This window comes from Coturnix japonica, chromosome 7 (assembly GCF_001577835.2).
Source record: "Coturnix japonica isolate 7356 chromosome 7, Coturnix japonica 2.1, whole genome shotgun sequence".
In the NCBI taxonomy this organism is placed as follows: domain Eukaryota; kingdom Metazoa; phylum Chordata; class Aves; order Galliformes; family Phasianidae; genus Coturnix; species Coturnix japonica.
This window is the reverse complement of record NC_029522.1, coordinates 16161887-16187872: the sequence shown is the minus strand read 5'-3', so window position 1 is coordinate 16187872 and position 25986 is coordinate 16161887. Positions and strand designations below refer to the sequence as shown.

The 25986-nt window shown below is 43.4% G+C and overlaps 1 protein-coding gene across 3 annotated transcripts in view; it reads right to left on the bottom strand.

The window, feature by feature from the left end:
- Nucleotides 1-25986, bottom strand: part of TLK1 (tousled like kinase 1) — an 83187-nt gene that overhangs the window by 37488 nt on the left and 19713 nt on the right. The window contains exons 1-2 of one of the 3 annotated variants that reach the window (XM_015868504.2): nucleotides 23726-23979; nucleotides 403-521 (exon numbers count right to left, since the gene is read on the bottom strand). In XM_015868504.2, coding sequence (XP_015723990.1) covers nucleotides 403-521; nucleotides 23726-23867 — 261 coding nt within the window. In that variant the 5' untranslated portion in view covers nucleotides 23868-23979. Of the gene's footprint in view, nucleotides 1-402; nucleotides 522-23306; nucleotides 23422-23725; nucleotides 23980-25986 lie in introns of those variants that run through there. The other 2 variants (XM_015868505.2, XM_032445830.1) reach the window with 2 other exon arrangements.

Genomic DNA, 25986 nt, shown 5'->3' with positions numbered 1-25986 from the left:
GCTAATATAGATAAAACAATCTTCAAACAAGTTTAATCTTGAGAACAGAGATCTGTGTGTCTGTTTCAAACAGAAGTTAAGTAGCTGGCTATCTATAGAAGGAATAGCTCCACTTAAATATTGGGAAAAACTTTCATTGCCGATCACACGAATACTAGAATAAAACCACAAAAGAGTTGGTATAATCCTATTCTTTGGTATTTTCAAGAATGATTAAACATCTGAATGGTTCATGACAAACAAACCTATCTCAAACCAGAATAAGTGACTAATAATAAGTTTCCTGAGACTCTCTTCCATTCCAGTCCTTTATCAGTAAAGAGCACAGGCAATATAAACGAGAGAAAATATAAAATGATGTTTCAAAAATGGTAGATCTGGATAACTGTTCTCAGTACTTACTTTAGCTCCAACACTGCAACTTCCAGTACTCCCAGTGCTGCCACTTACTACTCCAGTAAATCTTGCCTCTAACAATTCTTGTCTTCTTGGGTCCAGGCTATGAAGCTCATCCATTGCTCCTAAACAAACAAATAAATTCATTACATTCTCTAAAAAGCTTGCTTGCATTAGAATACTTTACGAGTAAACAAAATATGCCACTGACCTATACAAAAACAAAGAAAAAAAATCTGTACTCCCAAACTGTCAACATTTCACCATCTGTTATTTAATAACAAATTAACGCTAATTCTAGAAATTTAAGGAAACTTCCCTGTATCAGAATACTCCTGTCAACTATGGTAGAAACTAAAATCTATTAGAGGCGTGTAAGAGATATGGAACCTATAGTGTGTGATACGCCAACCAGCTGATCATTAATAGATGAAAAAAACAAGCAACGCAAGCAAAATACTCTTCAGCATAAAACCTTCAATTCAGCAACAGTCCTGTTCTCAGTATTATTTCAACTATTTAGGATATAAACATATTGATGTGCAAGACAAGTAAAAATCATAAGAAAAAGGAAAATGAGGTAATGGACCGTAGTAGCCATCATGTAAAAGGGAATGCAGTATTACTTGGAGGGCAAGGAATCAACAAGTAGGATGGCTATGTATGCAAGGAGCCAGAAGTAGCAGTCCTTTGTGCAGGTGGTGCCTCCTACAGATGCTGTTAGAAGGGGGTTAAAGCAGCGCCCCAGCATCAGCAGAGGAAAGAAGGTGGAGGGGAATGGATGAACAAAAGGAGTTTCCGATGCACCCAGATGAGCTCAGCAGCTCAGCTACATGAGTAGGCTGCAGTCTGATGCGTAGCCTTCTAATTTGTATTTAGATCACTTAAGAAAGATCATCTAGACAAATATCCTTCTGTATTTAAACAGTGTTCTTTGTTTTTATCTTTCCAACTACTTGAACATTCAGTTTATCCTCAAATTGGAAACAGTTCAGTTGCTTTATCTTAAGTTATTTAATGCCAAAGTCCTCATGCGCTATTTAAATGATATATTCCTCAAGCACCGTGCAAAATGACAAAGCCTCATTTTTTCAGCTAAGATACAGCTTAGCAACCTTGCACTTTTCAGTCACACAGGACAACATACACTATCAGAAAAGTAGTTCCGAAAGGACAGGAAGTAACACTGATGAATATTCAAATGATATTATTAAAAAAATAATAATAATAAATAAAGTTGAAATTTGCCTTTCAAGAAAACTACAGTTTGCAACATGTGAGTGCTCCTACGGACTTTCAACAAGTATCTTTCACCAAGTATCCTGACAAGCAAGGCATCATCCTGACAAGCACAGCATAGCTCTACTCACTGTTAACAGAACAGAAGAGGTGCATTTTTTACGACTTCTGGCTATCTCAGCAACCTTTAGCATTCAAAAACCACATAGACCCTCCCATCCTGTACACGCTGGACATCCCAAGCCATGCAGCTCAGCCTCATGCCAGGGAAAGCCCTGGCTCAGTCACTTTGTTAATTCAAGAGTCTTAGTAGCTCCAGCGGCAAGGCCAGCAGCAGGGATCAGGGTGCCAGCACTCCTTCACATCAGGCAAACAACAGTCAGAAAGGAGACATTTGGGAAACGTGCTGGTAGAACCTTCCTTTGTCAACTAAGGCTTAAGTGGCTGGCACAACACGCCAGGTTCTGGTTCACCAAATGGGGAGCCCCATAGGGAGCTGGCGGCCTTTTCCAATGATGCAAGAATGCAGAACTGGTGTGAAATTGCAGCTGGCTTATCATCAGCAGTCATAACACTGCTCCTGAACTGGGCCAGCAGAAGTTCCTCTAATTTCCACACTAAACTCTCAGGGGAAAAGACTGCCTTATTATGTGCACACACAGTGCCAAATGCTCAGGAATACACTTTAAACTCTTGCATCCTGAGATCTTGTGTACTGCTTCCACTGGTTTCAGAAACAAAGTGCACACTTCCTCATTCACACAAAAATACTCCTCAAATTTACACGTTGTGCAATTAGGCCTTTTTTTTAAGCAGATCTGTAAAATATATTCCTGCTATTGCATACATAATCTACACCTCAATGGGAAAATACTCTTTAGTAAGAGTGTAATCAAGTTCAAATGGCCATTTTCTCGCTTCAGAACACTCAAAGTGGTCAAGTATAGGCCATTCTGAAACTACCAATTTTAGTATACCAAAGCAACCCACTTACTGAAGCAAGACTAACAGTATTCTGATTCACTAGCCTACTTGCTAGCCACTGCCCATAACAGTTCAGAGCTTACCTAAAATTACTGATATAGCTCTAACAAAGCACGTGCACGTTGCAGAAACAGATACTACAATACCTGGCACTGCTTATTTTAGGAAACATGGGGAAGCAAGAATCCCCATGGATAGCTAAGGCTCACTGGAAATGGCACAGGGCAGAATTGCTACTGCAGGTTTTGGTACTGGTTTATTTATTATGTGCCTAAATGCTACTGCACTGAAAAGATCAGCACTCCTGGGTTACTCTACCATTCAGGAGGGTAACTGAGCATGCAGATGGGTATTTCACCACACAGATGAAGTATGACCTTTCATTTTTTTTCTGTTCAGCTTTTAGAGTCTACACATGCTAATATAGTCTACACTATATTCTCTTCATTATCACTGATGGAGTTTCACTTTTCTTTTGTATTTAAGTGTCCAGAACCACGGAGCACCATACAGTGAACACACACGCTTCACCATCCATGCATCACGCACTGATTGAGCGGCTGGGGAAAGGACTGGGTCAGCCCCCAAAGGCAATTCAGCTGCACAGCCAGAAGGTGTGGAGCCTGGCTGTAACTCTTAGATCCCATTTAAGGGCTGACTGCCACTGGGGAAGGATCTCTGGTTAGAGATCCCTCCTTGCTGGAGCTCTCCCTATGAACCTAGAATCTTCTGATACAAGTAAGCAATCTTTTTTCCTTCCCTTATAGCACCTTTCTATCATGCCAGTCCTTCCATCATTACACCTCTGGTGAAACACCTTTTTCCATCATACTGATCTGTCCAATTGCTATGCTAAGCCACCTGCCTTTAAAGGTGGCATATAAACACCAGATTTTTATAAACTCAACTGCTCTTCACATGATAAACTAAATTTATAGTATTAAAAATACACTCACGGACTAGTTGAGCTACCTTCATTCCTACTTCAGAAATTCAATTCACCAATTCAAAGGACAAACAGTTGCATCACAGAAGTACCTTACTGAGGCATGTTTATGTTGCTAAATGAAGAAGTGGCTTCCCTACCACCCAATGCCATTCAAACATCCACTGCCTTCCACAGAAACATCCCTGAGGCTACCCAATGCCCACAGTAAGCCCTAAAAACTTTTCTTCTTTTCTTGTAACCACTACAGATTCTATAAAGCCTCTGTTAGTCATTTGGAAAAATTTAAATAACCAACACTACATATCCGCTCTATTGCATTTTATTTTTGGGGTGATAACAGTGTTCTGTATTTATCTTTCAGAACTGCACACAGAAGTCCCAGCATATCATGCTTGTTTACCAGGAGCACAAACTTCTGAGAATTCATTTTGCAATGGATTATATCAAAAGTCAGTTATAAACTCAGAGAAATAACTTATAAGGTTTTTCTCATGGCATTGAGTATCTTGAGTCATATTGCATTTCTACCTTATCAAAACAGGTGCGTATCAGGATTCTCCACAGTCATTTGAATTGTTTTGGTGACCGGAAAACAATGAAGTGCAACAACACTTGTAAGCCGGGCCTCGTGCAGCAAAAGGTTGTCTGCTGTCTTAGCCACCTGTGAACAGGACCTTCTGGAACACGAGCGTGCTGTGATCTCCACCTTGAACAGTGCTAGACTATAGAGTAGAGTTGCAGACTCTAACAGATCAGACATGTTGCTGTTCTTTACTAAGTACAGAATCAAGTCCCAAGCCTCAATCTTAACTTTGAACTCCCTTCTTACTCTGGACCCTCATTAGCTGGCAATCAATTACAGTTTCCAGATGAAGAAAGATCAACAGCTTCACACATTATCTTCATCACTAAGAACTGACAAAGTTCATTATGCAGAAGCCAGATTCTTCTGAGAGCAACCTTCACAATCAGACTGAGGCCCCCACCTCGGAATTCAGAGCCAGTACAAGCAATTTTTCACTTAAGTGGAAGGCATACTTTAGCAGACTTCTCTGTATATAGTTTTCTTAACTGCACAACAAAATACTTCAACACAAAGCCTTACCTATTAAAGATGAGAGCTCAACAACTAACAGAAATATAAGAAGAATGTCCCAATATGCTCCAAATAGGTGCTCAAGTGTTACAGGAATACACATGGTGTGAGAATTATGCTTCTGTTTTTTTAGATGTTGATTATATTACCCCCACAAAATCTTTTCACTGATAGAAGCATGCTTTTCATCAATAAACCCATACAGTATCAATTTGAAAGGGAGTGAAAAACAAGAAACTAGAAGGTACACAGTTTAAATGGTAAGAAAAGCAGTCTGGAAAGCAGACTTTTTAAAATCAGAATTCCTATAGATACATTGAACAATCTTTGAAACTATTAACACCAAGCTTTAACCATTCTTCCATGTATAGAAAGTATAAGTTAACTTTAGGTTTACTTTAGGCTTTATCTACTTCAGTATGGTATATCCCAAAAACGTATTTAACCTCCTGTGTTGATCCTATAATAGTTCAACTTCTTAACAATTAAGTATGAGAACTCACTGTACATGTGTACTGGCAGACACAAAACTTTAATGTATCAAATGTAAAACACACTACAGATTTTAAAATCCTTAAGTATTCCTGCAAAAAATGTTGTATGTCTAATTCTATTGCACATCTTATCAATATGAAATTGCATCCTCATTCTATGTACATCCACATGTATTTCCCTTGCATATCACTTGGGAAATAAAACAACCATGAACGTACACTCAGCTTCTTTCTCTCTCCTCCTGAAAGTCTCGGCCTTCCTTAATGCAGGACTAGTCAGAAAGGACTTTTTCATTCTCCAGGAAAATAATGTAACCAAGCTACTGCTCCTGTCTCCAACATAATAAAGTATTTGATACAGAGGCAAGTTAAGAGTCACACTGATCAAATTCTCTTCTTCTTAATAATAAAACTTCCTATTTATTACAGCTTATGCTTTATGCCTCAGTACCTTATTAAACCAATGGGGAACCAAGCTACTCATAACAAGCAGTCAGTGAAGGAACATGGCTTTAAAATACAAATCTAAGCATGTGAAAAAACAAGGCAAATCAGAATAGAGTAAAAGCATTAAACTGTATGGAATGAATGCAAATTTCTTCATTTTCATGTTAGAAAAATACCTGTACTGATTAAAAGATAACATTTGGATTATGTAATTGAGGAATGAATCCAGAAAACCACAAAGGTGACCTGTACTGCTAAACCTTTCTTCGGTAGCAATTTACAGAATCACAGAATGATCCAGGTTGGAAGGGACCTCAAGGATCATGTAGTTCCAACCCCCCTGCCTAGCAGGGCCACCAAACATACACCTTTAATTTATGAGGAAATCAAAGAAAACGGTACCAGAAGCAGCCTTGAAAACTCCTAAAATGCTAAGAAAACAAGTTGCAGTGCTAGCATGATGGCATTAAGCCAACCAGCAGTAATCTGGGAAGGAAGAATTCAATTCCAAGTTACCAACAAAAGCACAGTCCACCCTTTGATGAGCTCTGAAGTGCTCCACCACTCAGGCTGCAGGAGACAAAATGCTCCCTTCCCCAGGTTAAACCAGCAGTTAAAGGACAAACAGCAGAATTCAATCTGAGATTTAAAACAAAACAATTCCCAACTATACAGACCTAAACAATATACATATACATTACATATAAATAGCTACATATCCAAAAATCTATAGACACCGTTACCAATACTCCAGGCTTGCAGCTAGTTCAAAACACTTAACAAGAACAGATTGCCCATGACCACGTATAACCTGGCTTTCCAATAGAGAGGACTAGCTTCTTTTTCATAATATCCACACCGGTGACATGAAAAACTGGAGTACTACATCTGACTCGAAAACCTTTACCATAGGTGAAGTCAAATGGTAGCAGTGCATGAAGTAGGAAAGGGAAAAAATACATCCTAACGTTCAAGTGAAAACAGCTGTCTGAAAAGATTGCAAGTGATAGGAAATTCCTAATGATAGACGTATCTTAAGCCCAAGGTCAGGAAAAAACAGAACCTATTTCATTAATCAAGAGTAATTTTAAATGAGTAGTGAAAACACAGCATTTCTCAGTCCCCAAGCTGGTAACATCAAAGGACACATCAGGGAAAAGCACGATAACAGTATGTTTTTTCGTTAGCTCCTCAATATTGGCAGTTCTGTTTCNGTGTCTAGGTGAACTTAAAATGCTTTTCTTAACATTCTGTGGAGACCTCTAATACCACAAAGTGGTCTTCTTGAAATGAGGAAGACTCTGCTTTCAAAAGAACAACCTAAATAGGCTAACAAGCAAAACGTGACTTCTGTAAGACAGCTTCAACTTATTACAACCTCAATTTGTTTCATACCATTCCCATCTGCTAATTTTACTATACAGGCTCCACAGAATAACAACCAGAAGATACTACTGAATTCCCTGTTTTGATACAAGAAGATAAAGCCACAACATTGCCTGTAAATTATTTTTATATCTTTTTTTATAGTATTCTTAGAGACATGGCTTGGAAATGCAACTAAAATTCAAATTCACACATTTGTTATTTCTTCCCCCTTCTCATTCCTTTATGCATTTACAGTAAACTTGAAACAAATTTCAGACCTCTTCCTTTATAGCCTAGCCCTTCACCTAGCCATAAGGTTTTTATTACCCAGCTATTTTAGAATTGGGATAATGTCCAAAAGAATGGACAACAGAATGCACATAAGTGAAAGACAACTGCTTCTGCTGGTGGGGTGGGGGGTGGTAAAGAAAGGAAAGAGGATAACCCAATTAACCCAATTCCAATACAGCAAGAAAGCTTACACAGGTAACAATCTAAGATTTTGTCATTCTCAACTAGGTAATTTATCCTAGAGATCTCTTGGCTATTATGTGCATCATCAGATGGCTGTAGGCAGCTGAAGCAGAGATAGATTTACAAGTTGCCTACCAAAGCTTTCATTTTGGACATAAACCAACAAAACATACTCATGTGCGTGGGTATGTGCCACAGGGACGGAAACTCCGAATGGTTCATGCAAATCTCAGGGAATGATTCATATACTTGAGAGGACAATAGCTCCCCAAGGGTCTATTCAGTCAGTGGGGCTAAACTGAGCATGCAACCACGTCCAAGGCAAGTCAAGGACTCTTCATTGCTGACAAGCCCCTTTAGTTCTATCTCCTGGAAGTACTACTGAAATGACCAAAAGCTCACGAGCACTGAAACAGCCACATGCCATGTCTCATTCCAGTCCTGTTCACTATTCAGAAGACAAGATTCAACATTTAATTTGGCATGAGTCCTTCTAACAGGTAAGTTTTCAGCCACATTTTTTCTTTCTATCTTTTCTTACAGTAATTCCTCACAGAACAGGTTTTTCCCATTTTGCCCCCCGAATTACTGTTATTATACTCACAGTGTTTCTCCCCAACTTAATGATAGCAGTTGTCAAGTATAAAATAATTAGTAAAGGTAAGATACAGCACTGAACATCCAACACTGTACCTACCTATCCATTTACCAAGCATCTAACAGAATTCCATGAGCACCACATACAGGCAGCACGACCACAGCAAGTAATGCTATGAGCAACAACCACTACAAGGTCTTGAGTCCTCTGAATAATGTTTAGCTCAATGGACAAAAGGGGAAAAGAAGGCAATTGAAGAAATGTACCGTGTATTATGAGAATCTTGAGATCCTTTACCTTGGAACGGTCACCCCGCAACAGCAATAAGGAGGCTACACTTTGAAAATTGGTACTGCTGTACCTTCTCATCTCTTCTACACTCCTTAACTAGAGAAAAACCAAGTTCAACAGATCAGGTTTGGTCACAGCAACAGAAATACCTACCATGACTAAACTGTCAACAGTTCACCTGGACAAAGAATCCTTCAGGTCCAAGATCCTTCCCCATGCCCAGTAAACCCAAAACCAATACTGAGCCAGGGAAGAGATGAATGTACTTCTTGTGCTGAAATCTAGAATTGCAGGGTCTTTTCCCATCATGAAGGCCCTCCTCTATCAATCAAAACAGCCACTACAGAATATAGTCTGCAGGAAAAGTATTAACAGTGAATAATAACCCTTCTGAGTATACCCTACTTACAAAAACTTACTGAACTCACACCATTAAGAACTTAAATAATAAAACATTTGCTAAAAACATATTTCCTATGTTGCTGGCTACAAATCTGTATGCAGAAAGAGTATGACAAAGAACCCTGTACATCTACAAGTTTGACTGGCAACATCCTGAGCACACTCTTTAAAGGGAATGATATTTCGTCCTTTAAAACCTGTTACTGTTTGTTAGTTTTTTAAGTCTAGATTACTCATCTGCAACTGTTCTTCAGATTATTCTAAATTACCAAAAGCGATCAAAGAGCACGTTCTGACTTGGCAGAAAGATTTCAATGGCTTTACAACACCATCAACTTACAGCATTTAATAGCAAACCGGCAGAGCCAGTGTGTAGCAAAGAAACAAGTAGGTTTGTTAACACTCTTCACTGATAATTCTCCATTGCTAACATCTTAAGAAAGCCATACTTGAGAGCGTAAGTGACTACCTATTCTTGCTATCTAAACCACTACTCTAAGTATTTAGTCAATTTAGAACAGTCAAATACCAGTAAGGACACGTATCTTCAATAAAATCTTTTTAATTACAGCATCTGATCTCAACATCTGCTTTTCTGACAGAATAATCGGAAGAACAAAGTACTCATTTAAAGTGCTCTTAATAAAGTTTCATTCAAGACCACTGATAGGATTGGCAGCAACTGGGTAGCCAATCAGTACACCCTCCTGTTGTTTCTTGTCATCTCTGACTACTATAACCAGTGACTACACAAACGTAATGCTATCTGAGGTCTATAAAGCCTTAAACCATCATTTCTTCCATTTTTGGAAGAAAGCTGCCTGAAACCTAGACACACATCATAAGTGTAAGGTCAAGAGCAGTAACTTTTCTTGACACCGACATTCTGGTTAAGGAAAAGCTGCATTAAATGCACTGTTTCTATGACTGTATTCTATCAAGTTAATAGAAAGAATATGACAGCGCTCCTTGGGGTTTGCAGCGGTTGAGTTCTTTCATTTGTTAGTTTTTAAGTCTTCTGGAGATGCACAGTGAATCAAGTAGAAATAAAAAAGGTCCACTTAATGCCCTGAATGATAATAAAGCAGTGTTACTATATTGCATTTTACAGTATACCAGTAAACAAATATACAATACATAAACTAAGTTTATGCACACAGTTCCTCTAAAAGGGAAAGCCTATTGGCATTTTACAGAAAGCAACTAATGTCTTGGCCAAAGTTACAGTAAGACATCTGGGATAGAAACACTAGAAGACTATTCCTAGGAAGCACACATCTGCCTTCAACACAACGTGATGTCAAGTGAGAGAAAAAATAACACTGCCTGGGCCACACACATGCAGGTGACAAACTGCCTGCCTATCTCTACCCTTTTCATCTCTGCAGAGGAATCTGCAGCAATTACTGCTGCTCCCAGACAGCTCTATAAAAGGCATGCAGACAGAAAGAGAGAAGCAGAATTTGCCCTTTTCAGCTTTATTCACTGCAAAAACAGATGCTCCCTATCCCCTCTGGGGAGCAGGCAGCAAGTAGGGAGAAGCATGCCCCAAGTTTATGGGTCACTTCTTGGCAACACTGACTAACAGGTCACAGGATAACACGAGTTTTGTGATACTCTAAAAAAGTGCATCACACTCTTAACAAAAGCTCCCCTTTTCCATCCCTCTCTATTTCTGTGCTGAAAAGCACTAAAAGCCTAGAGCAATCATGAAGAAGAAACATCCACCTAGAGAAACACCAGAAAGTACAGCAAATTTCATTTGCTCCACTCAGTTATAAGGAAACCAGGAGCCCTATAAGCCCGAGCCCACGAAATGGCTGTTCTGCAAGAATTTAAAATGGCAGAGGCCTTTTGTAAATATCAAAAGCAAACAGCAGCTTCTGCTGTCTAAGGAAAGAGTGACTAGGAAGTTAAAAGCAGAGGTCACCTACTAAGCAGGAAGGGAGAGCAGTGCCCCCCACCCACTGGGTTTTTCTGCTTCTCTCACTCAGAAGTAAACCATGAAGGAACAAACAAGCTGTATACCTTTTCTAAAACAGATTTGTCCTGAAGTAGACAAGTAGAAAGTCGAAAATTCATTAAAAAAACAAAACAAAACAAAACTTCGTGAAATAAATGCATCTTATTTCACTCAATTACAACGCTGGTCATTTGGTATTTGAAAGTCATACCTGCGGCCACAGGTGCACACTGCAGTTGTTAATTCCCCCAACTTCCTAATCACCTTTTACTTCTGCAGCTCCCACTGCCACCCCTGCCTGTCCGATCTCCCAGGGCACTCAGGAGCAGAGCCCAGCTCACTGTGGGGTGGGGGTAACCACAGCTTGCAATGCCCAGGTGCCCCCTGCAGCACCCAGGTCTGGCCTGCACCACCACAGACCAACTACGCCGTACGGCAAGTAACACGCTGATAAAGAGGAATGAAAAGGAAGCCTTGAGTCTTTCCCGTTGTTAACAATCTATTTCCTTCATTTCTTTTCAAATGTGCTGATCAGCCGTAACTTAAATCTGTACATACTTATAGAAGAGATTACAATTTCACATCACGCATGCAAAAAAACCTATATATACATACATACACATATATATATCACACCTCTAAAACTAAAGGGAGACAGTCAACTTGTCTCCGGCTGCAACCACAAGGCTCATCAACCATTTTGGCTTTCCAGCTACACCATTTTAAGTAAAAAGGCATTGACCTCAAAACATCATCACCACCATCTATTTTTTTTCCCTTCTCAAAAGAGCCATCCAGCGCACACAGCATATAAAACACCAGAAACCGAAACAAACTTTACACTGAGAGTTTTCAGAAGCTCGCTGAGAAAACTGCACGACACCGGGCAGCCCATGCAGCCATGATCCCGTCCCCGTGCTGAGTAAGGCCACGCTAATTGCGTGACTGATCGCCGCTCGCCTCTTGTAGGCACTCTGTCTGGAGGCTAGGTGGTGCTCGAGGAATCAGGCAACTACATCTGCTCTTCCTGAGCCGATACCCAACCAGCAGCCTCTAGCTGATAAAAGAACACAAGCTTTGCCGTGTAAGACACTCTCTTCCCCAAAGCTCCTTGGAGGATGGAGTGTCTCAGAACGTAGCTCCAAGTAAATTCAGTTACACACATACACCTGATGTACTGACTACACCTACAGGCAGCACTCTGGAGATAGGAAGAAAAGTGAGACTTGTATGAAATCATACATTAATTGGGTGAAAAATCAGAAGGAAAAAATACATTTTAATTTTTTTATTCAGTACCCATCCAGTTCACAAAGAAATACCATAAGTAATCACCCATCAAAAATCTGGCTTTAGACTTGCTCAGCATCATTATTAAAGAAATCTGTGCTACAGCTGTTTCTCCTATCCAGTCCTCGCTGCCTAATTTTAAACCAGCTTCCTTTTCTGCTATTCTATCACTTTCATTCGTTTAAGTTTTAGAATAAAACAAACTCTCATTCTTTTCAGTGCAGTCCTCTCCTGAGGACAGCCCATCCTGCTCACTGAACACAGAATGGACAAAGCCTGTGATCACCTGGATTAGGCTTTGTAACATCATTAGAGTTAAATCCCTCAGAGCAACCAGGAATGAGAAAGCAGCAGCCCTACGTTTTAGATACTGCAAATAATATACAAATGTATACATACATGTACATATGTTCAATATATCAGTAAAAACATATGCAGTTAACATCTGTATTGTAGAAAGACCTGGAAACACAGCTGCATGGTATCTGTAGCACTACAGAACTAACCACAGTTACTTTAAAGGACAAGATTGTCACACTGGCTCCTGCAAACCACTGCCACAACTTCAACAAGAACAACTGTGATCCAAGCTCTCATTCCCAAACAAGAGATACAGTAGTTTTCCTTCACAGAGATCAGGCAACAGGTAAGGGAGGACCACAGAACTCCTTGTATGGCAGAAGCAAGTTTCGCAGAGCCTTACTGCTTACAAATGACTTGAGAGTGATAACCACTAAGTGTCAACCATTTACTCCTGGTGGCAAATTTGGATGCCTTCTGCCCAGTATACAGTTAATCTTACTGGTTCCATAACCCTTTGGGTATAGCCAAACACCAAGTTAAACGCATTGAAAATGTTTTAAAAAGCAAACTATTTGTGTTCCTAAATCTGCAGTGGGCTTGAATAAAAGCCTCAGACCCATGCCAGGTTCATTCTCCGTCCCAAGCAAACCCAGAGCCTGTGCAAGTGGGCAGAGGTGCAGGCAGGCACCAGGGGGTGGCCCTCATCTAGGTGTGCTGCCTTAGCAGGCTACCTCAGTGCAAAAAGACAACTGAAATGTCAGATCTAATGAAAGGAGTTCAATCAAAACACACCAGGAACAAGAATGTTCTGCCAGCTGCAGTTCATAAGGAGGAAGGCATGTGAGTGAGTGGCAGCCCCAGCAGTGGGGCAGGGCATGGCACGCTGCTTGCCTAGGCACAGGGCATGCACACAACAAACCAACACACAGGCAAATTTCTACATACGTGGTGGCACATGCTGACATAAATGACTGACTGTACTACGTAGGTTTCGGCATAATTTTGAAGAAGTCCTCTTAGTCTCCTGTGAAATGAACCTAAATCCTTAACAGTTAGTCACACTACATATTCATCTAGTTACCTGAGTCACTAATTTACTGCTTTCATTTCCTACTTTCACATAACAAAATATTTTCCTGAGCACTAAAAGCTAACATTATTCATCACGCTGACGATTATTTATCGAATGAGAGAACTCATACTATAAATGTTTTGTTTTTGACAGATAACTATTTTGTTGCATCTTTGGCTGCAACAAAACAGATTCAGTGACTCAGTAGATGTAAAACAACAACTGCAATGACCTACCATAACTTGAAGTCTAAAAAACATGCGGAATTCCCATTACTAAAGACTGAAATACTATCAGAATCTGTTACTGCCAAAAAACAAACCTTCATTCGGACCTCTATAGAATCTGGATTCCACCTTTTGCTTGCTGTCAGGGTGCAGAGAAATTGGCAGCACAGCCTCACAGCAGTGTGCCCTCAGCACTCCATTGGGTCACAGCCCAACACGGGGCTTCACCTTCCCCACTCCAAAGTATTGGTAAGAAGGGGAACCTGCAGTGGGAAGGCAGCCCTGGGGATATGACTCAGAAAGTGCACGGCCTGCCCCAGGAGTGAGAAGGGGACCCCACACAGCAACTGGCACTAACGTCCCACAGCCACATCCCTTACAAAGCAGGGAACACAAATGTGCAAGATCAACAGCAACAAAAAAGTGACTTACATCTTTTTTTTAAAACAAACAAACAAACAAACAAAAAATGAAATAACCAAGAGGGAAGATTTAAGGAGGAAGCCAATAAAGTGGTGTCAGACACTGGCAGCGGGCGGTGGCTGTTGTTTGCACTTCTCTAGAAAAGCCAAACAAGCGAAGGGCTCAGAGAACAACACACTGTGAGATTTAGCCAGGAGAACAAATCAGGTCAGCTTTCAATCACACCACACGAAGAGTGGGAAAATAAATAAATAAATCACTATTAAGGTCACTTACTGGAAACTATTTTGCCATCACAGCTCCAGTACCTCATTTCCAAAGTTAAGTTATACGTTGCAAGGATACAGAATAGGAGAAAAACACACAAAAAAATACCAATGCAATACACAACCAGATTATGCTTTTTTGTGAACTTGACGTGTTTCCATTCCTCTGTTTGAAAGCAAACAGCAACAGAAAAAGCTGGCACTCAAGGTATGGGAAAATCAGCAGTAAGAACCTAGCAACTGTATTTTGTGTTATCTGCAGTATTTACCAACAGGTTTAGCAAAATGATGCAACTGAAACTAAGAAACAGGTTTTGACGAAGTACATAAGAAGATCCATGATTTCAGAACATTTTTACTGTAACACAACCATATCTTCTGTGTAAACTTAGTGCCTAAGATAGCAATGCGGGGAATGGCAGATCCTACCAACAGCAGTATTCCTAATGACCAAACAGCTCATCACTTCACATACACGTCATATATGCAAAAAAGCGAGTGTGTCCCTACACAATATATAAAGCTGACTCTTAATGTTAACCACTTGGACGCTCAGGATGTGACAGCATGCAGACCAGAATGCCCTGTGATAATACTGAGAAAAGTAACCATTTGCTCAGTTTCTGAGCTACCCCAAACAGCCATTTCAGCTTAAGGAGCACTGTTCTGACGCTATCAACACCTTCTGCTATGTACACTTTTTTTTAAGCTACACACATGAAAAGGCTGAGCTGGTATTTCATCATGCTGAACTTCTCCCACACTTTCCTGCATTTATCTTTTATGAAAGGCTGAAGTTTGGAGCCTGTTTTCAAAAAGAAAAAGAAAAAATTTACAAAGAACAAATAAACATAGAAATGAGTAAAACTGGAGACAGAAAAATTTACATTCTTTGACCAAGAACAAGCTGATTATATATATACATATATATATGACTAGGAGATCAATGTGCACCAGCTATAACATTAATTCAAACAATAAGCTAATAATGAGAGAGTTGTGTGACGAATGCATTAGAGGATTTCCAATTGACTTAAACACATTTTACACCACTATATATCCAATGAATTTTCTCTTTAAATGCCAGAACTCTTCCACACACCGAAGATAAACTTGGTATTTTTAAGTTTTCTTATTCAACTAATTCCCAGTGACCAAAGCACAGAAGAGACCACGTGATCACAAGATCCAAGCTGAGAGTTGTGGTCACTGAGGATGACCTTCAATAGATCAATCTTGACAGAAAACGAGGTATTGCACACAAGCTATGAATCTCATTATATTAATGAAATAAATATTGACATGATTTTTTCAATAAAAAGTTATCCTGAAGAATGGAGATCATAATGTAACACACGCAACAATAAATGTAAAGAGAGAGGTGACCCAAAATATGTTTCTTCATTGGACGGTACAGAAAGTTGGATGCAGAATCTTCTAAATACTATATGTGTACTAAGACGAAGCATGATTATTTTCTAACAAGCCACATATTCTAGTTCAAAGCACAGCAAAAAAACTTGAAAAATAACACAAAGGCTTTTTACTGTGAGACATCTCAGAACTTGTGGAACATCTTTTAATACAACTCTTAATATAACTGTTACTGTGTAGACTGGAAGAGTGCTAAAAAACACCTCCAGCAACCAAAAATCACAACATATTTAAAATTCTCCCTACATACCAATGATAATAGGTATGAGGTTTTTGTTGCTGTTGCTTGTTTTTGTTTTTCTAACTAATGAAGAGCATATTATTAATAGCATGGAGATTTTGTTTACAATTGCTTTCTAATGAGCATAGTGGCTTATTAAAGGACATGTCCTCTCCCACCACTATTACTAGGAGTAAGTTAAGAAATAAAGACAGTGATTTCTCTGAGGACCCAAGGAGCTAAAAAAGAGCGTATTAGGGAGTAACAACAAAAAACAAATGTGAAACCAATAGTGGCTGAAAGACAGCTGCAAAACGTAGAAGTGTGGAACTGACTGGAACGCAGCATTAACCAGAAAAAATACAATAACTGAACTTAACAAATACAGTTATGCAGTGCACTGGCCTGACAAGTCTCAGAAAGAAGGAAAGAAAGATGCTATAGAAATTCTACTTTTAACATCATCTGAGTTGGGTCTCCCTAAAACCAAGACCTCTCAATGTTCAGTGGTGGCTAAAGAACTGGGAAATGCCTCTGTTGTTAAACCTAGCTAATGTCCTGGGTATCAGAAACTCACTGGATGAAGTTCAGGACCATGACCTAAAATATATTCTTTCAGAAAAGACATTTATGTTCATCATTATTTTCCAATTTGTTACTCTTAAACATATTGTTCAGAATTTTTTCTTATAAAAAAAAATAAAAACAGCAGAAAAAATCTTACACCACCAGAAGCCACAGCAGCAGGACACTGTGCTTGAAGCATCTATATGCTATGAGTTCAGGATACTGACATAAAGCTAAGTAAGTGTCACAGAACAGCTTTGGTTGGAAGGCTGCCCAGGGCTCCATGCAGCCTGGCCCTGAATGCTACCAGGGACAAGGCATCTCCAACCTCTCTGGGCAGCCTGTGCTCTCCATCCTCTCAAGTGAAACATTTCCTCATAACATCTGATCTACACCTTCCATTTTTTAGTTTAAAAACACTCCCCCTTGCCCTATCTGTCCATGTAAAAAGGTGGTCTCCCTCCTGATTATAAGCTCATTTTAAGTACTGGAAGACCTCAATGAGGTCTCCCCTGAGCCTTCTCTTCTCCAGACTTACAAACCCAGCCACCTCAGCCTGTCTTTGAAGGAGAAGTGCTCCAGCCCTCTGAGCACACCCATGGCTTCCCCAGGCCTGCCCTAACAGCCCCACATCCTTCTTGTGCTGCAGGCCAACTCCCTAAAAGGCCAGGCATATGTGATGTCACACATCAAGACTTCCTGTTATTCCTCAAAAAAACACATTTTCCTTCCTTTTCTCTTAAAGGTATAGCTGTATTAGAAATCCGAAGAAAAGGAACCCAGTACTTTAAACTTTACAAGCAGTTACGGTCAGGCTTCATTTCCTGTAAAAGGTGTTCTGGAATTTCTTAACCCCGTCCCAAACCCTGAAGTACAGGCTGCTTTGTTCATAAGGACACTGCAAAGCACAGTGGCCTTTAAGTTTCCACCCACTTCGAGCTGTGCAGATATGGTAAAGCAAGGCCCGTTTCATAATGCTCCCGCTGCTACCCCTTGGCACATGGTGGTGGTACCGGGGAACTGCTTCCCTCCCACGGCGTAAAAATTCAAGTAAAAACATCCAGAGGTGACGTTCCGTATCGTAAAGCTACCAGACCCAACCAGGCTCACACAACTCAAGCCTTAGCACTGCAAAGCAGCAGCATGACACAGTCAGGACTGGAGCTGTGGGCCCAACCGACTGCAGCCTGGAAGCACTGAAGACCTGCTGCCTATCAGTTGAGGGCAGCGAGTGGTGCCCAGCACTGCATGGCAATCGTCAACTCAGGGCAGGAAAAGTCACTTTCCCTCCCTGCCAATGGGCAAAAAAAAGTGGCCACTGCACTTGTGACCAGAAATAACTGATGCATTTCACAAACTGCAGACAATCCACTTCTGTTTGAGCTGGTTTAAATGCAAAAACACACTTGGATATACTTGCTTCTTCTTACCCAGCACAATTAGTGTTCATTTTATTTGGCTTTCAGCTAACTTTATTAGCAAAAGTGCCAGGAATTACGTTTCTTAAACACAAAGAATCTAAGCTGTATAATTACTTAAATAAATGCATATAGATGCGTCCGTCCCCCCCCATCTAGTAAGAAGCATGATAAAATTAGACCAATTAGAATCAACTTTTCTTTAGGAAAAATAATTAAGCACAATCGCAAATAAAATTAAAAACAATTATTTAATCAGGATTTCCTGCTCACTGATTTAAGCCATGATTAAAATCGCTGGTATAATCGCTACCTCCAGTCCCCCTCCCAGCACAGACCCTCCCCATGGCTCTCAGTGCCAGCCCCCAGCGTGTCCAACAGCCCAGCCCTGTGGCACCCCTGCTGCAGACCAGTCCAAGCGAGCTCAGTCAAAGCCTGCAAGCTCCCATACTGCACCACCCTACCATGGCCACCCCTGGGAAAGAAAGACTGGTTACCAGGATCCTCCTGCTGGCACCTTCTGGTGCTCTGCTCAGGAAAAAGAATGGAAGGAACTAGACCTGCAGAGAGAGGGTGCTTAGGAAGGATGCAGACCCTGAGTTTCTATCCCAAACAGAGCATCTCAAAAAGGACTGAATAAAGATGTAGGGAACTGCGGGATCCAAAATAATTCCTGATGCTCACTAGCTCTTCTCTGCTGTAGCAGAACTCAATCCTTAAACACTGCACGCAGTACCTGTCCCCCGCCATCTTTAGTAGAAATTTTCTAGTTTTAAGTCCACCTGGAAAACCAGCCTGTATTTCAGAGGCCAGCTTCTGTTTAATGACTACCCTGAGTCACAAGTAGGAGCTCAGTGGGACTGCCCTCCCACATTCACCTGAACACAGAAAGGTGCCCTTTCTTCCCCTATACAACTTTAACTTCCACTCAGAGCAACCCAGCAAACCAAATTTCCCTTTTCCTCATTCACAGCTAAAACACACCAAGCCAAACAGAAAGAAGTTCACAAAGTTCACAAAGACAGAAGTTTTCTTTTTCCCTCCTGTGCTTTCAGATTTTAGTGGAGCTGCAGTTCACGAAATATTCTACTAGATAACGTATGCTTAGTAAGCAAGTTCAACTCTTACATGTGTAAAGATTTCATGTGGGGGTGAGATATTTAGTACTGGAGTGAACTGGGCTGGGAACACTTATTAAAAAACACTACCTTATATGAAGAACACAGAAAGCACAGAGGGGTATTGAAACCAGCCATATTTTCATGGTCTCCTTTCTCCGGGTAGCAAAATTCCACAGACCTCACTTTGGCCATGATAGACATACATAGACCAGTCTTTCCTGGCATTTTGTAATCATTTAGAGGAAAATCCAAGGCAATATCACTACCTACCACAAAACCAAGTTATTGCAAAGAAGCAAGCTTATTTCACATTGCTGAAGAAGAACTTTACTTGCTGAAGGGAAGTAAAAAAAAACAAAACTAAAGAATATGCTTGTTATTTGAATGGAGGTAATAATAAATAAATACAGGCCGTCCTTAAGGACATTGATTCTCTCTCCTTTTAAAACTGAGTAAGATAATGGTAAATTCCATTCTAGGCAAGGAAAAACAAATAAAACAAAACAATCACCCAAGTGTTAATCTGCTCTGTTCTCTACAGCACTTGCTTTTTTGACAATCAGGTTCAAACAAGGGTCCACATTAAGAAAGGTATTCTTTTCACACTTCTGACTTGGGCAAACTAAAAAAATCTCACGTAAGAATCTGGCACTGTATGAGCTCACTATGGGAAACACCTGCAACAGACATACCAGTAGTATCACAAGCTAGAATCTGTGCATACAAGTGGCACAACATCAAGTTTTACACAACACCTGCCACCGTTGGCCTAAACAATCTTTTATGATTGCTGTGCTCACTCTCAGTAAAAATATACCATCACCTTCAAAGTGTTCCCTTTATACATTGCTCTCACACAAACCGGTTACACACTCAAAATTCTCAAAGCTCTGTATCTAAATTGTAAGAAACTGCAATAAAACAACTTACTGATAACTTAGTGGTTACGAAACTAGAACGGTTGGGTAGCTACACTGGAAGCAAACCACCAGAGAAGAACCTGGAAGTCGGAATACAACCGGGTAGCTTTTACATGTGCCAATGCATCATAGGAAGAAGATGGGGGACAAACCAGCAGCTACAAACATTTGCTAGGCTGGAAACTTAGGGAAGAAAAAACAATACCTTCATTCTCAGGTGGACAACTACCATCACATTTCAGGTAATGAGAACTACGAATAATAAACATTCATCAAATTAAAAAAAACAAAGTTTGCTACATTGTTCTTCAAACGGCATTAGAAACATGTCATGGATTTATTTACCACATTTTTATCACCTTTAACTTGAGATCACATTCTAGATGTGAACCTTCCCATCCCTGATTTGTTGATTCAGATTCAGTGTATTTAGCACTCTGCTTTGTACTCAGCAAAGAAAACATCAGCCTGCAAAGCACCATGCCACACTGCCAGACACTGACAACCTGACTCCAACCTCAGAGGAGGAAATATTTCAAGGTACTCGCATACGTGTCCCAAAACCTCCCTGTTCTGTCTGCGATAGCCTGGTTGTCTCCCATTTCTAAACCAGCACCCTGCAGCTGTGCAATGTGATCTCTTCAGTGCCACACATGAACAGCAAAGAAACTTCAAACACAAAGCTGCATGACTGCAGTTACATGAGCTATGGCACAAGATTCAGTAAACAGTGTTTACAGTAGCACTACTTAACAGTCTTCCTAAATTCCTCATAGCCTAAGTCGCATGGTTCTTGAATGACTGACCAAATACAGATCAGTTACTGCATAAAACAAGGGATAGAAGGAATGCTTGATACTACATGGAGTTGGAAACACCAAACAGTTCTGATACAAGAGAAGTGTACAGATACAATTTTACTTAAGTCCCTGCCAATGTTTTCACTTCAAAGCCCTAAAACACAAGTTCACATCTATTCAGCTGGGCAATGATGCCTCTGCAAGTCAAGAGGTGGGAGAAGCCAACACTCATGAGGCACTGCTACAACCCTGTAACACATTCCAAAAAAAGAAAATATTTTCTTTAACTTCACCCTGTATTTCCCAAGCAGTCCCATTTCAAGACTATTAAACCTAACATTTGAAAAGCAAAACAAAAGAACTTTTGAGTGACAACTATGTATGTCAGAGGCTGATCGGTTGTTTTTTTTAATTCACTTGACTGGTTGATTTTGGTTATTTGGTTTCTCCACATTAAGGCTTTGGAGAGCACTTTTTGGACCTGCAAAAACAGAGCACCAGGGGTTCCTGTTCCCAAAGGTGGGAATCTTCACATGGTGAGCACCTTGCAGGCAGCTGCCAGGCTGTCCCAGCAGGTTGCGGGTAAGGCTATGTGAGCTGCTGCGCTGTGAGACACCATGCAAGGCCTGCACATCTGACAGGAAAGCCAGCCTGGTGATGGCAGGAGTTGAAGAGAGGGGTCCGGCGTCTCATAATAAATGTGCCCAGGCCAAAGGTTCAGCACAAGCACAGCAGGCCCACACCTGGACACCCAGCGCTGGTGCTAGTGTACGAGTCTTGCCCAGGCCCACGCTCTCACATACTGCTGCCAGCACACAGGTGATGTCTGGCAGCACTGCCTGGGCTCACCAGTCAAGAACCAGCATGCGCACAAGCTCCTTTAAACACGTTTTGGGTTATTTTGAACTTGTTAAGTTTGATCTGACATAGTTCTTGCATATGTACAAGCCAATGCCTATGAGCACACCGGCCTATTAGTGTTTGGCGGCCTACTGCTTTCACACAAGATGCACCATTTCAAAATACACGTTTACGAAGCAAGGTGCACTGCTACCATCCTGCCAGCTTACGCCAAAAGCAGACATGGACACCACCAATAGTTCACACTGGCTCCCAGAGAGAACTGCCCGGCGAGGCCATGCAGCCATCACAACATGGGAACACTACACACACAAGGCCAATCACAGCACCACGCACAGAGCTGGGCTTTCACTGCTCTGAAACCCCTTAACTGCACAGTGCAAATTACGGCACTTAGAACAATCCAACCGCAGGAGTCGTGAGAAGGGATGTAAAAAACACCATCATCATCATTGCCGCCTTAAAAATTAACATCACAAAACTGCTTTTCCATGCCTAGATGCCAGGCTTAAACCAGTTTTCTTTAAATAACAAATAAATATATATATTTTATATATATACATGCATGTGCATATATATATATATGTGTGTGTGTGTGTGTATATATATACACACACGTTATCTGTACGTTGTGCTGCAACCATCATTTCAGGCTTGTGCACCCGGTGTCTGAAATACATCCCAAAATATCCCACGCAGGCACTCAATATGAATATTACATGCACGCATCCATAACAAGTGTTGCAACACTGCTGAAACCTACTCCTAATAAAGTTAAAATCAGCTGCACGTTCAGCTGGGGGCGGCCGTAGTGCTGCCAGTCGGCTTCCAGGAGCGCAGGAGCACAAAATGCCTGCCACTTTACTCAGCATCTTTAACATATACCGTAATCCCTCTCCAGGTATTTTCTAGAGCATTTCGTGTTAGCCTGCCTGGCGGAGCGCGTGCGGAGTGACGGGAGCGATACAAGTCTGACAACTGCTGGCACAGAAAATGGAGAAGCACCTCCTGCTTTTTGGGAGAGCGAATCCCCGGCACCGAGCCCTCAAACTGCTTATCAACAACGGCAACAACGACAAAAAAAAAAGCCACAGGAAGACTTGAAAAACAAAGACCGCTCTTCTCGCTTTAATTTCTATTTCAAGTTCTCAAGTTTCCTGCCTGGCCAGCGACATTTTGCAGAGATCGGAAGGCGAGCTACGTGGAATTGATCAAAGTGGGGCAAATGGAGCGAAATTACACAACTGTTCAGCACGCGGGTGTGCGGGCACAAAAGTTCTCCCCCGCCACAAGTAGTTCTCCCAGCAGAAAGCCGCGAGCCGCTCTCCAGCTGTAGAACTGCTACATCTTGTGGTGGTGCATCTCAATGCAAGGAGGAAAAGCAGACAATAACCCGAACGGAACAGAGAAGGGACTTGTTTGCTCATAACCTTCATACAGCTATTCCCCGCAAACACCCACAACACCCCGCTCTGCCTGTCGGTGTAACACAAGAGGGGAGGAGCAGAGGAGGGAGGAGGAAAATATTATCATCCGAGGCGTGATGGAGGAAAGCAGAAAGTTGCAGTCATAGCGCGGCGGTGGCCGTGAGGCGCCCTGTCACCGCCGCCGCGGGGCCGACCGCTCCCCGGGCGCCTTCGCGATAGGGACGAGCCCCGCGGTTCCGCTCCGTCCCCGCCCCACCTCCACGATGCCAAAAGTGCCCGACTCCTTCCATCCAGAAACAACGGCCGCGTCCTCCCGCACTCCGCGCACCGCCGTTACTCCGCCGCCGGAGGAGGGCACCGCTCCCCGGGGAGGACGCGGGCAGCGGCCCCCGCCGAGAGCAGACGCGAGCCGGAAGGACGGCCGGAGCGGAGCGCCGCGGCCCGGCGGGAGGGGGGCGCGAGGAGCGGCGGGGCCGAGCCCCTCGCCCGGCGCCGGAGGCTCCGCTGGGCTCCGCCGGGCCCGGCGCTGACCCCGAGCCGCCGCCGCCGCCGCGAGGGGCACCCGCCTGTCCGCCACCGCTCCCCGCCAGCCCGGGACCGGCCTCCGGCGGCGGCAGCCGGGCCCCTCCCCGACGGCCGGCCCCCCCCCACGAAGCCCCGCGGCGCGCCGGTTACCTTCCTTGGGCGGCTTGCCGGGCGGCGCGCCGTGCAGCTGGGAGGCCGCCGCGGAGCAGCCCTGCAGGCTCGGTGGGGACGTGGAGAGCCGGGACCAAGATGGCGGCCCCTCCAAACTTCCACTGCTACTTTGGACACTCATCAAGCTACTTTCCTGGAGCCTGGCAGCCGCCGGGGGCGGCGGGGGAGGCGGCGCGGCGGGGGGACACCCAACGCCGCGCTCATGGCCGGGGGGCCGGCCCGACACCGGCGCGGGGAGGCCGCCGGCGGGCGGAGGGCTCCGGAGGCAGGCGGGGCGCGGGAGGGACGGGGCGCGGGGCCGGCGCCACCCGCCCGCACCTCTGCACTGCGTCGCCGCGGCCGCCGCCGAGCAGCCGCCCGTGTCTGAGGCTGAGGCTGAGGCTAACCTTCCCCACCGCCGCCGCCGCCGCCGGGGAGGGGAGGGCGCAGGCGGGGAGGGGTCATGCGCAAACACGATCGCGAGCAGAGCGAGCGCCGCGCTCCGCCGGCGCCCAGCCGAGCCCAGCAGCTCCGAACCGGAGCCGCCCAGGGGCGGCGGGCGGGAGCGGCGGCCCCCGCGCACGCACCTGCCCCGGCCGGCCCCCTACCCACGCCCCGCGCCGCTCGCGGAGCCGCGGCCGAGCCCTGCGTGCAATGCGCTCGGGGGGAGCGCGCCGCGGGCCCCGGGCCGGACACGGTGCCGGGGGAGCGGCGAGCCGCGGCAGGGCCGAGCCCTGTGCCATGTGCCGGGCGCCTCCTCCGCCTGCGCGCCCTCGGGCCGGAGAGCGGCATGGCCGCGTCCAAAGCCCGGCTGCTCTTCTTTTCCCTACCGCCAGCGCGGTCTCTGCCGAGAACGGGAGAGACGGGGAAAAGTCAGGTCTGAAACAAAGCCTTCCCGGTTACGAGCGTAACTTAATGGTTTCGTTCGCTTGGAAGAGCCGTGGCTTACATGCGGGAATGAGGATCCCCACGTGCTGGGCATGGCACTCCCGTACGCAGAGAAGACCCCTGGCCCCGCGTTCACTGCCCTCCCCTCTGGCTCAGGTTGGTGGCAGACTGTTCATGAAGCAGCTTTCGCCGATTCCTCCTTTCTCTCCAAGTGACACGTCAAATTTTCTGAGATCCTCACCGCCCACAAGAATACAGCATCACTGCAAGCATCTTAGCAATAAGGCATTAACCTGAAGTAAAAAATCAGTTGGTTTACTTCCTAAGTAAATCTGGCTCAGAACTCTCCACGTGTTTGGCATGGAGAAATGTTCTCTAACCAGGACCTCCTTGCCTTTAAGGACTTATCACAGAAAAGACTATTCAGGCTTTACTAAGCAACTTAGGACAGGAGTTGAGTAGTACTTTGACATGAAGTGAGGCTGTGCAGTATTGATACTGGGGGGCTGCTACAGCTTCTTAACTTCCTGCAAGGTTAAAACCGAGCCATGCCCACAGAGCAGAACTGTACCTTGTAGCCTGAGGGACAATGGCTGGTGAACTGATGAGGGTTGGTGCCCCCCAGGGAGAAGCAGCATGTTCAGAAACTTGTTGGCCCACACGTATCCACTTCAGACAAACCAGAGCCCCGCAACCTTTAGAAAAACCTACAGAAACGCATCCTTCCTGCACTATTCACTGGAATAGTGAATGAGAAGGAAGATGCCATTCGTTACTTAGGTTTCCATCGAAAACCTTTCTTAATGTGCCAGAGCTAGTACTGACTTTAAGGCGTCCTTGTAAACCGCATTGCTTTGGTGCTACCATTTCAATCATAGAATCACAGAATGGCTTAGGTGCGTACCTTTTAGAATTATCCAGAGACATGCTAGAAGACTCATTCTGTAGCACTGTAAATGTGCACAATGCTCTTCAGTCACTGGCGATAGCTGCAATCAAACGTCACCTGGTGGGCAAATGGGTGACCCCTCATAGCAGTGAGCTCTGTGCCACGCACCCCAAATGTTAAAAATGAAATCTAGCCCAAACAGTACCAAATAATTATTACTCATTATTTTATGTTTTGTTAAAAATATTTGTATATTAGATAGTTTTCTTTGCCTTCAAGTTTTCAGGAGTGGAATAGTCTGCTCTCACTGTTTGCTGGGTACACAGCACCTATTGACATCAGATGTGACTCAAGGTGGGAGAAATGGGGAAACACCCACTCAGCGGGATTGCACTGGATAGAAACAGAGATGGTGCTGCTTATCTGCATAGAAGGGAAGGCTTGATTCCCACCTAGTCCTCAGAAAGCTCATTGGATTTCACTA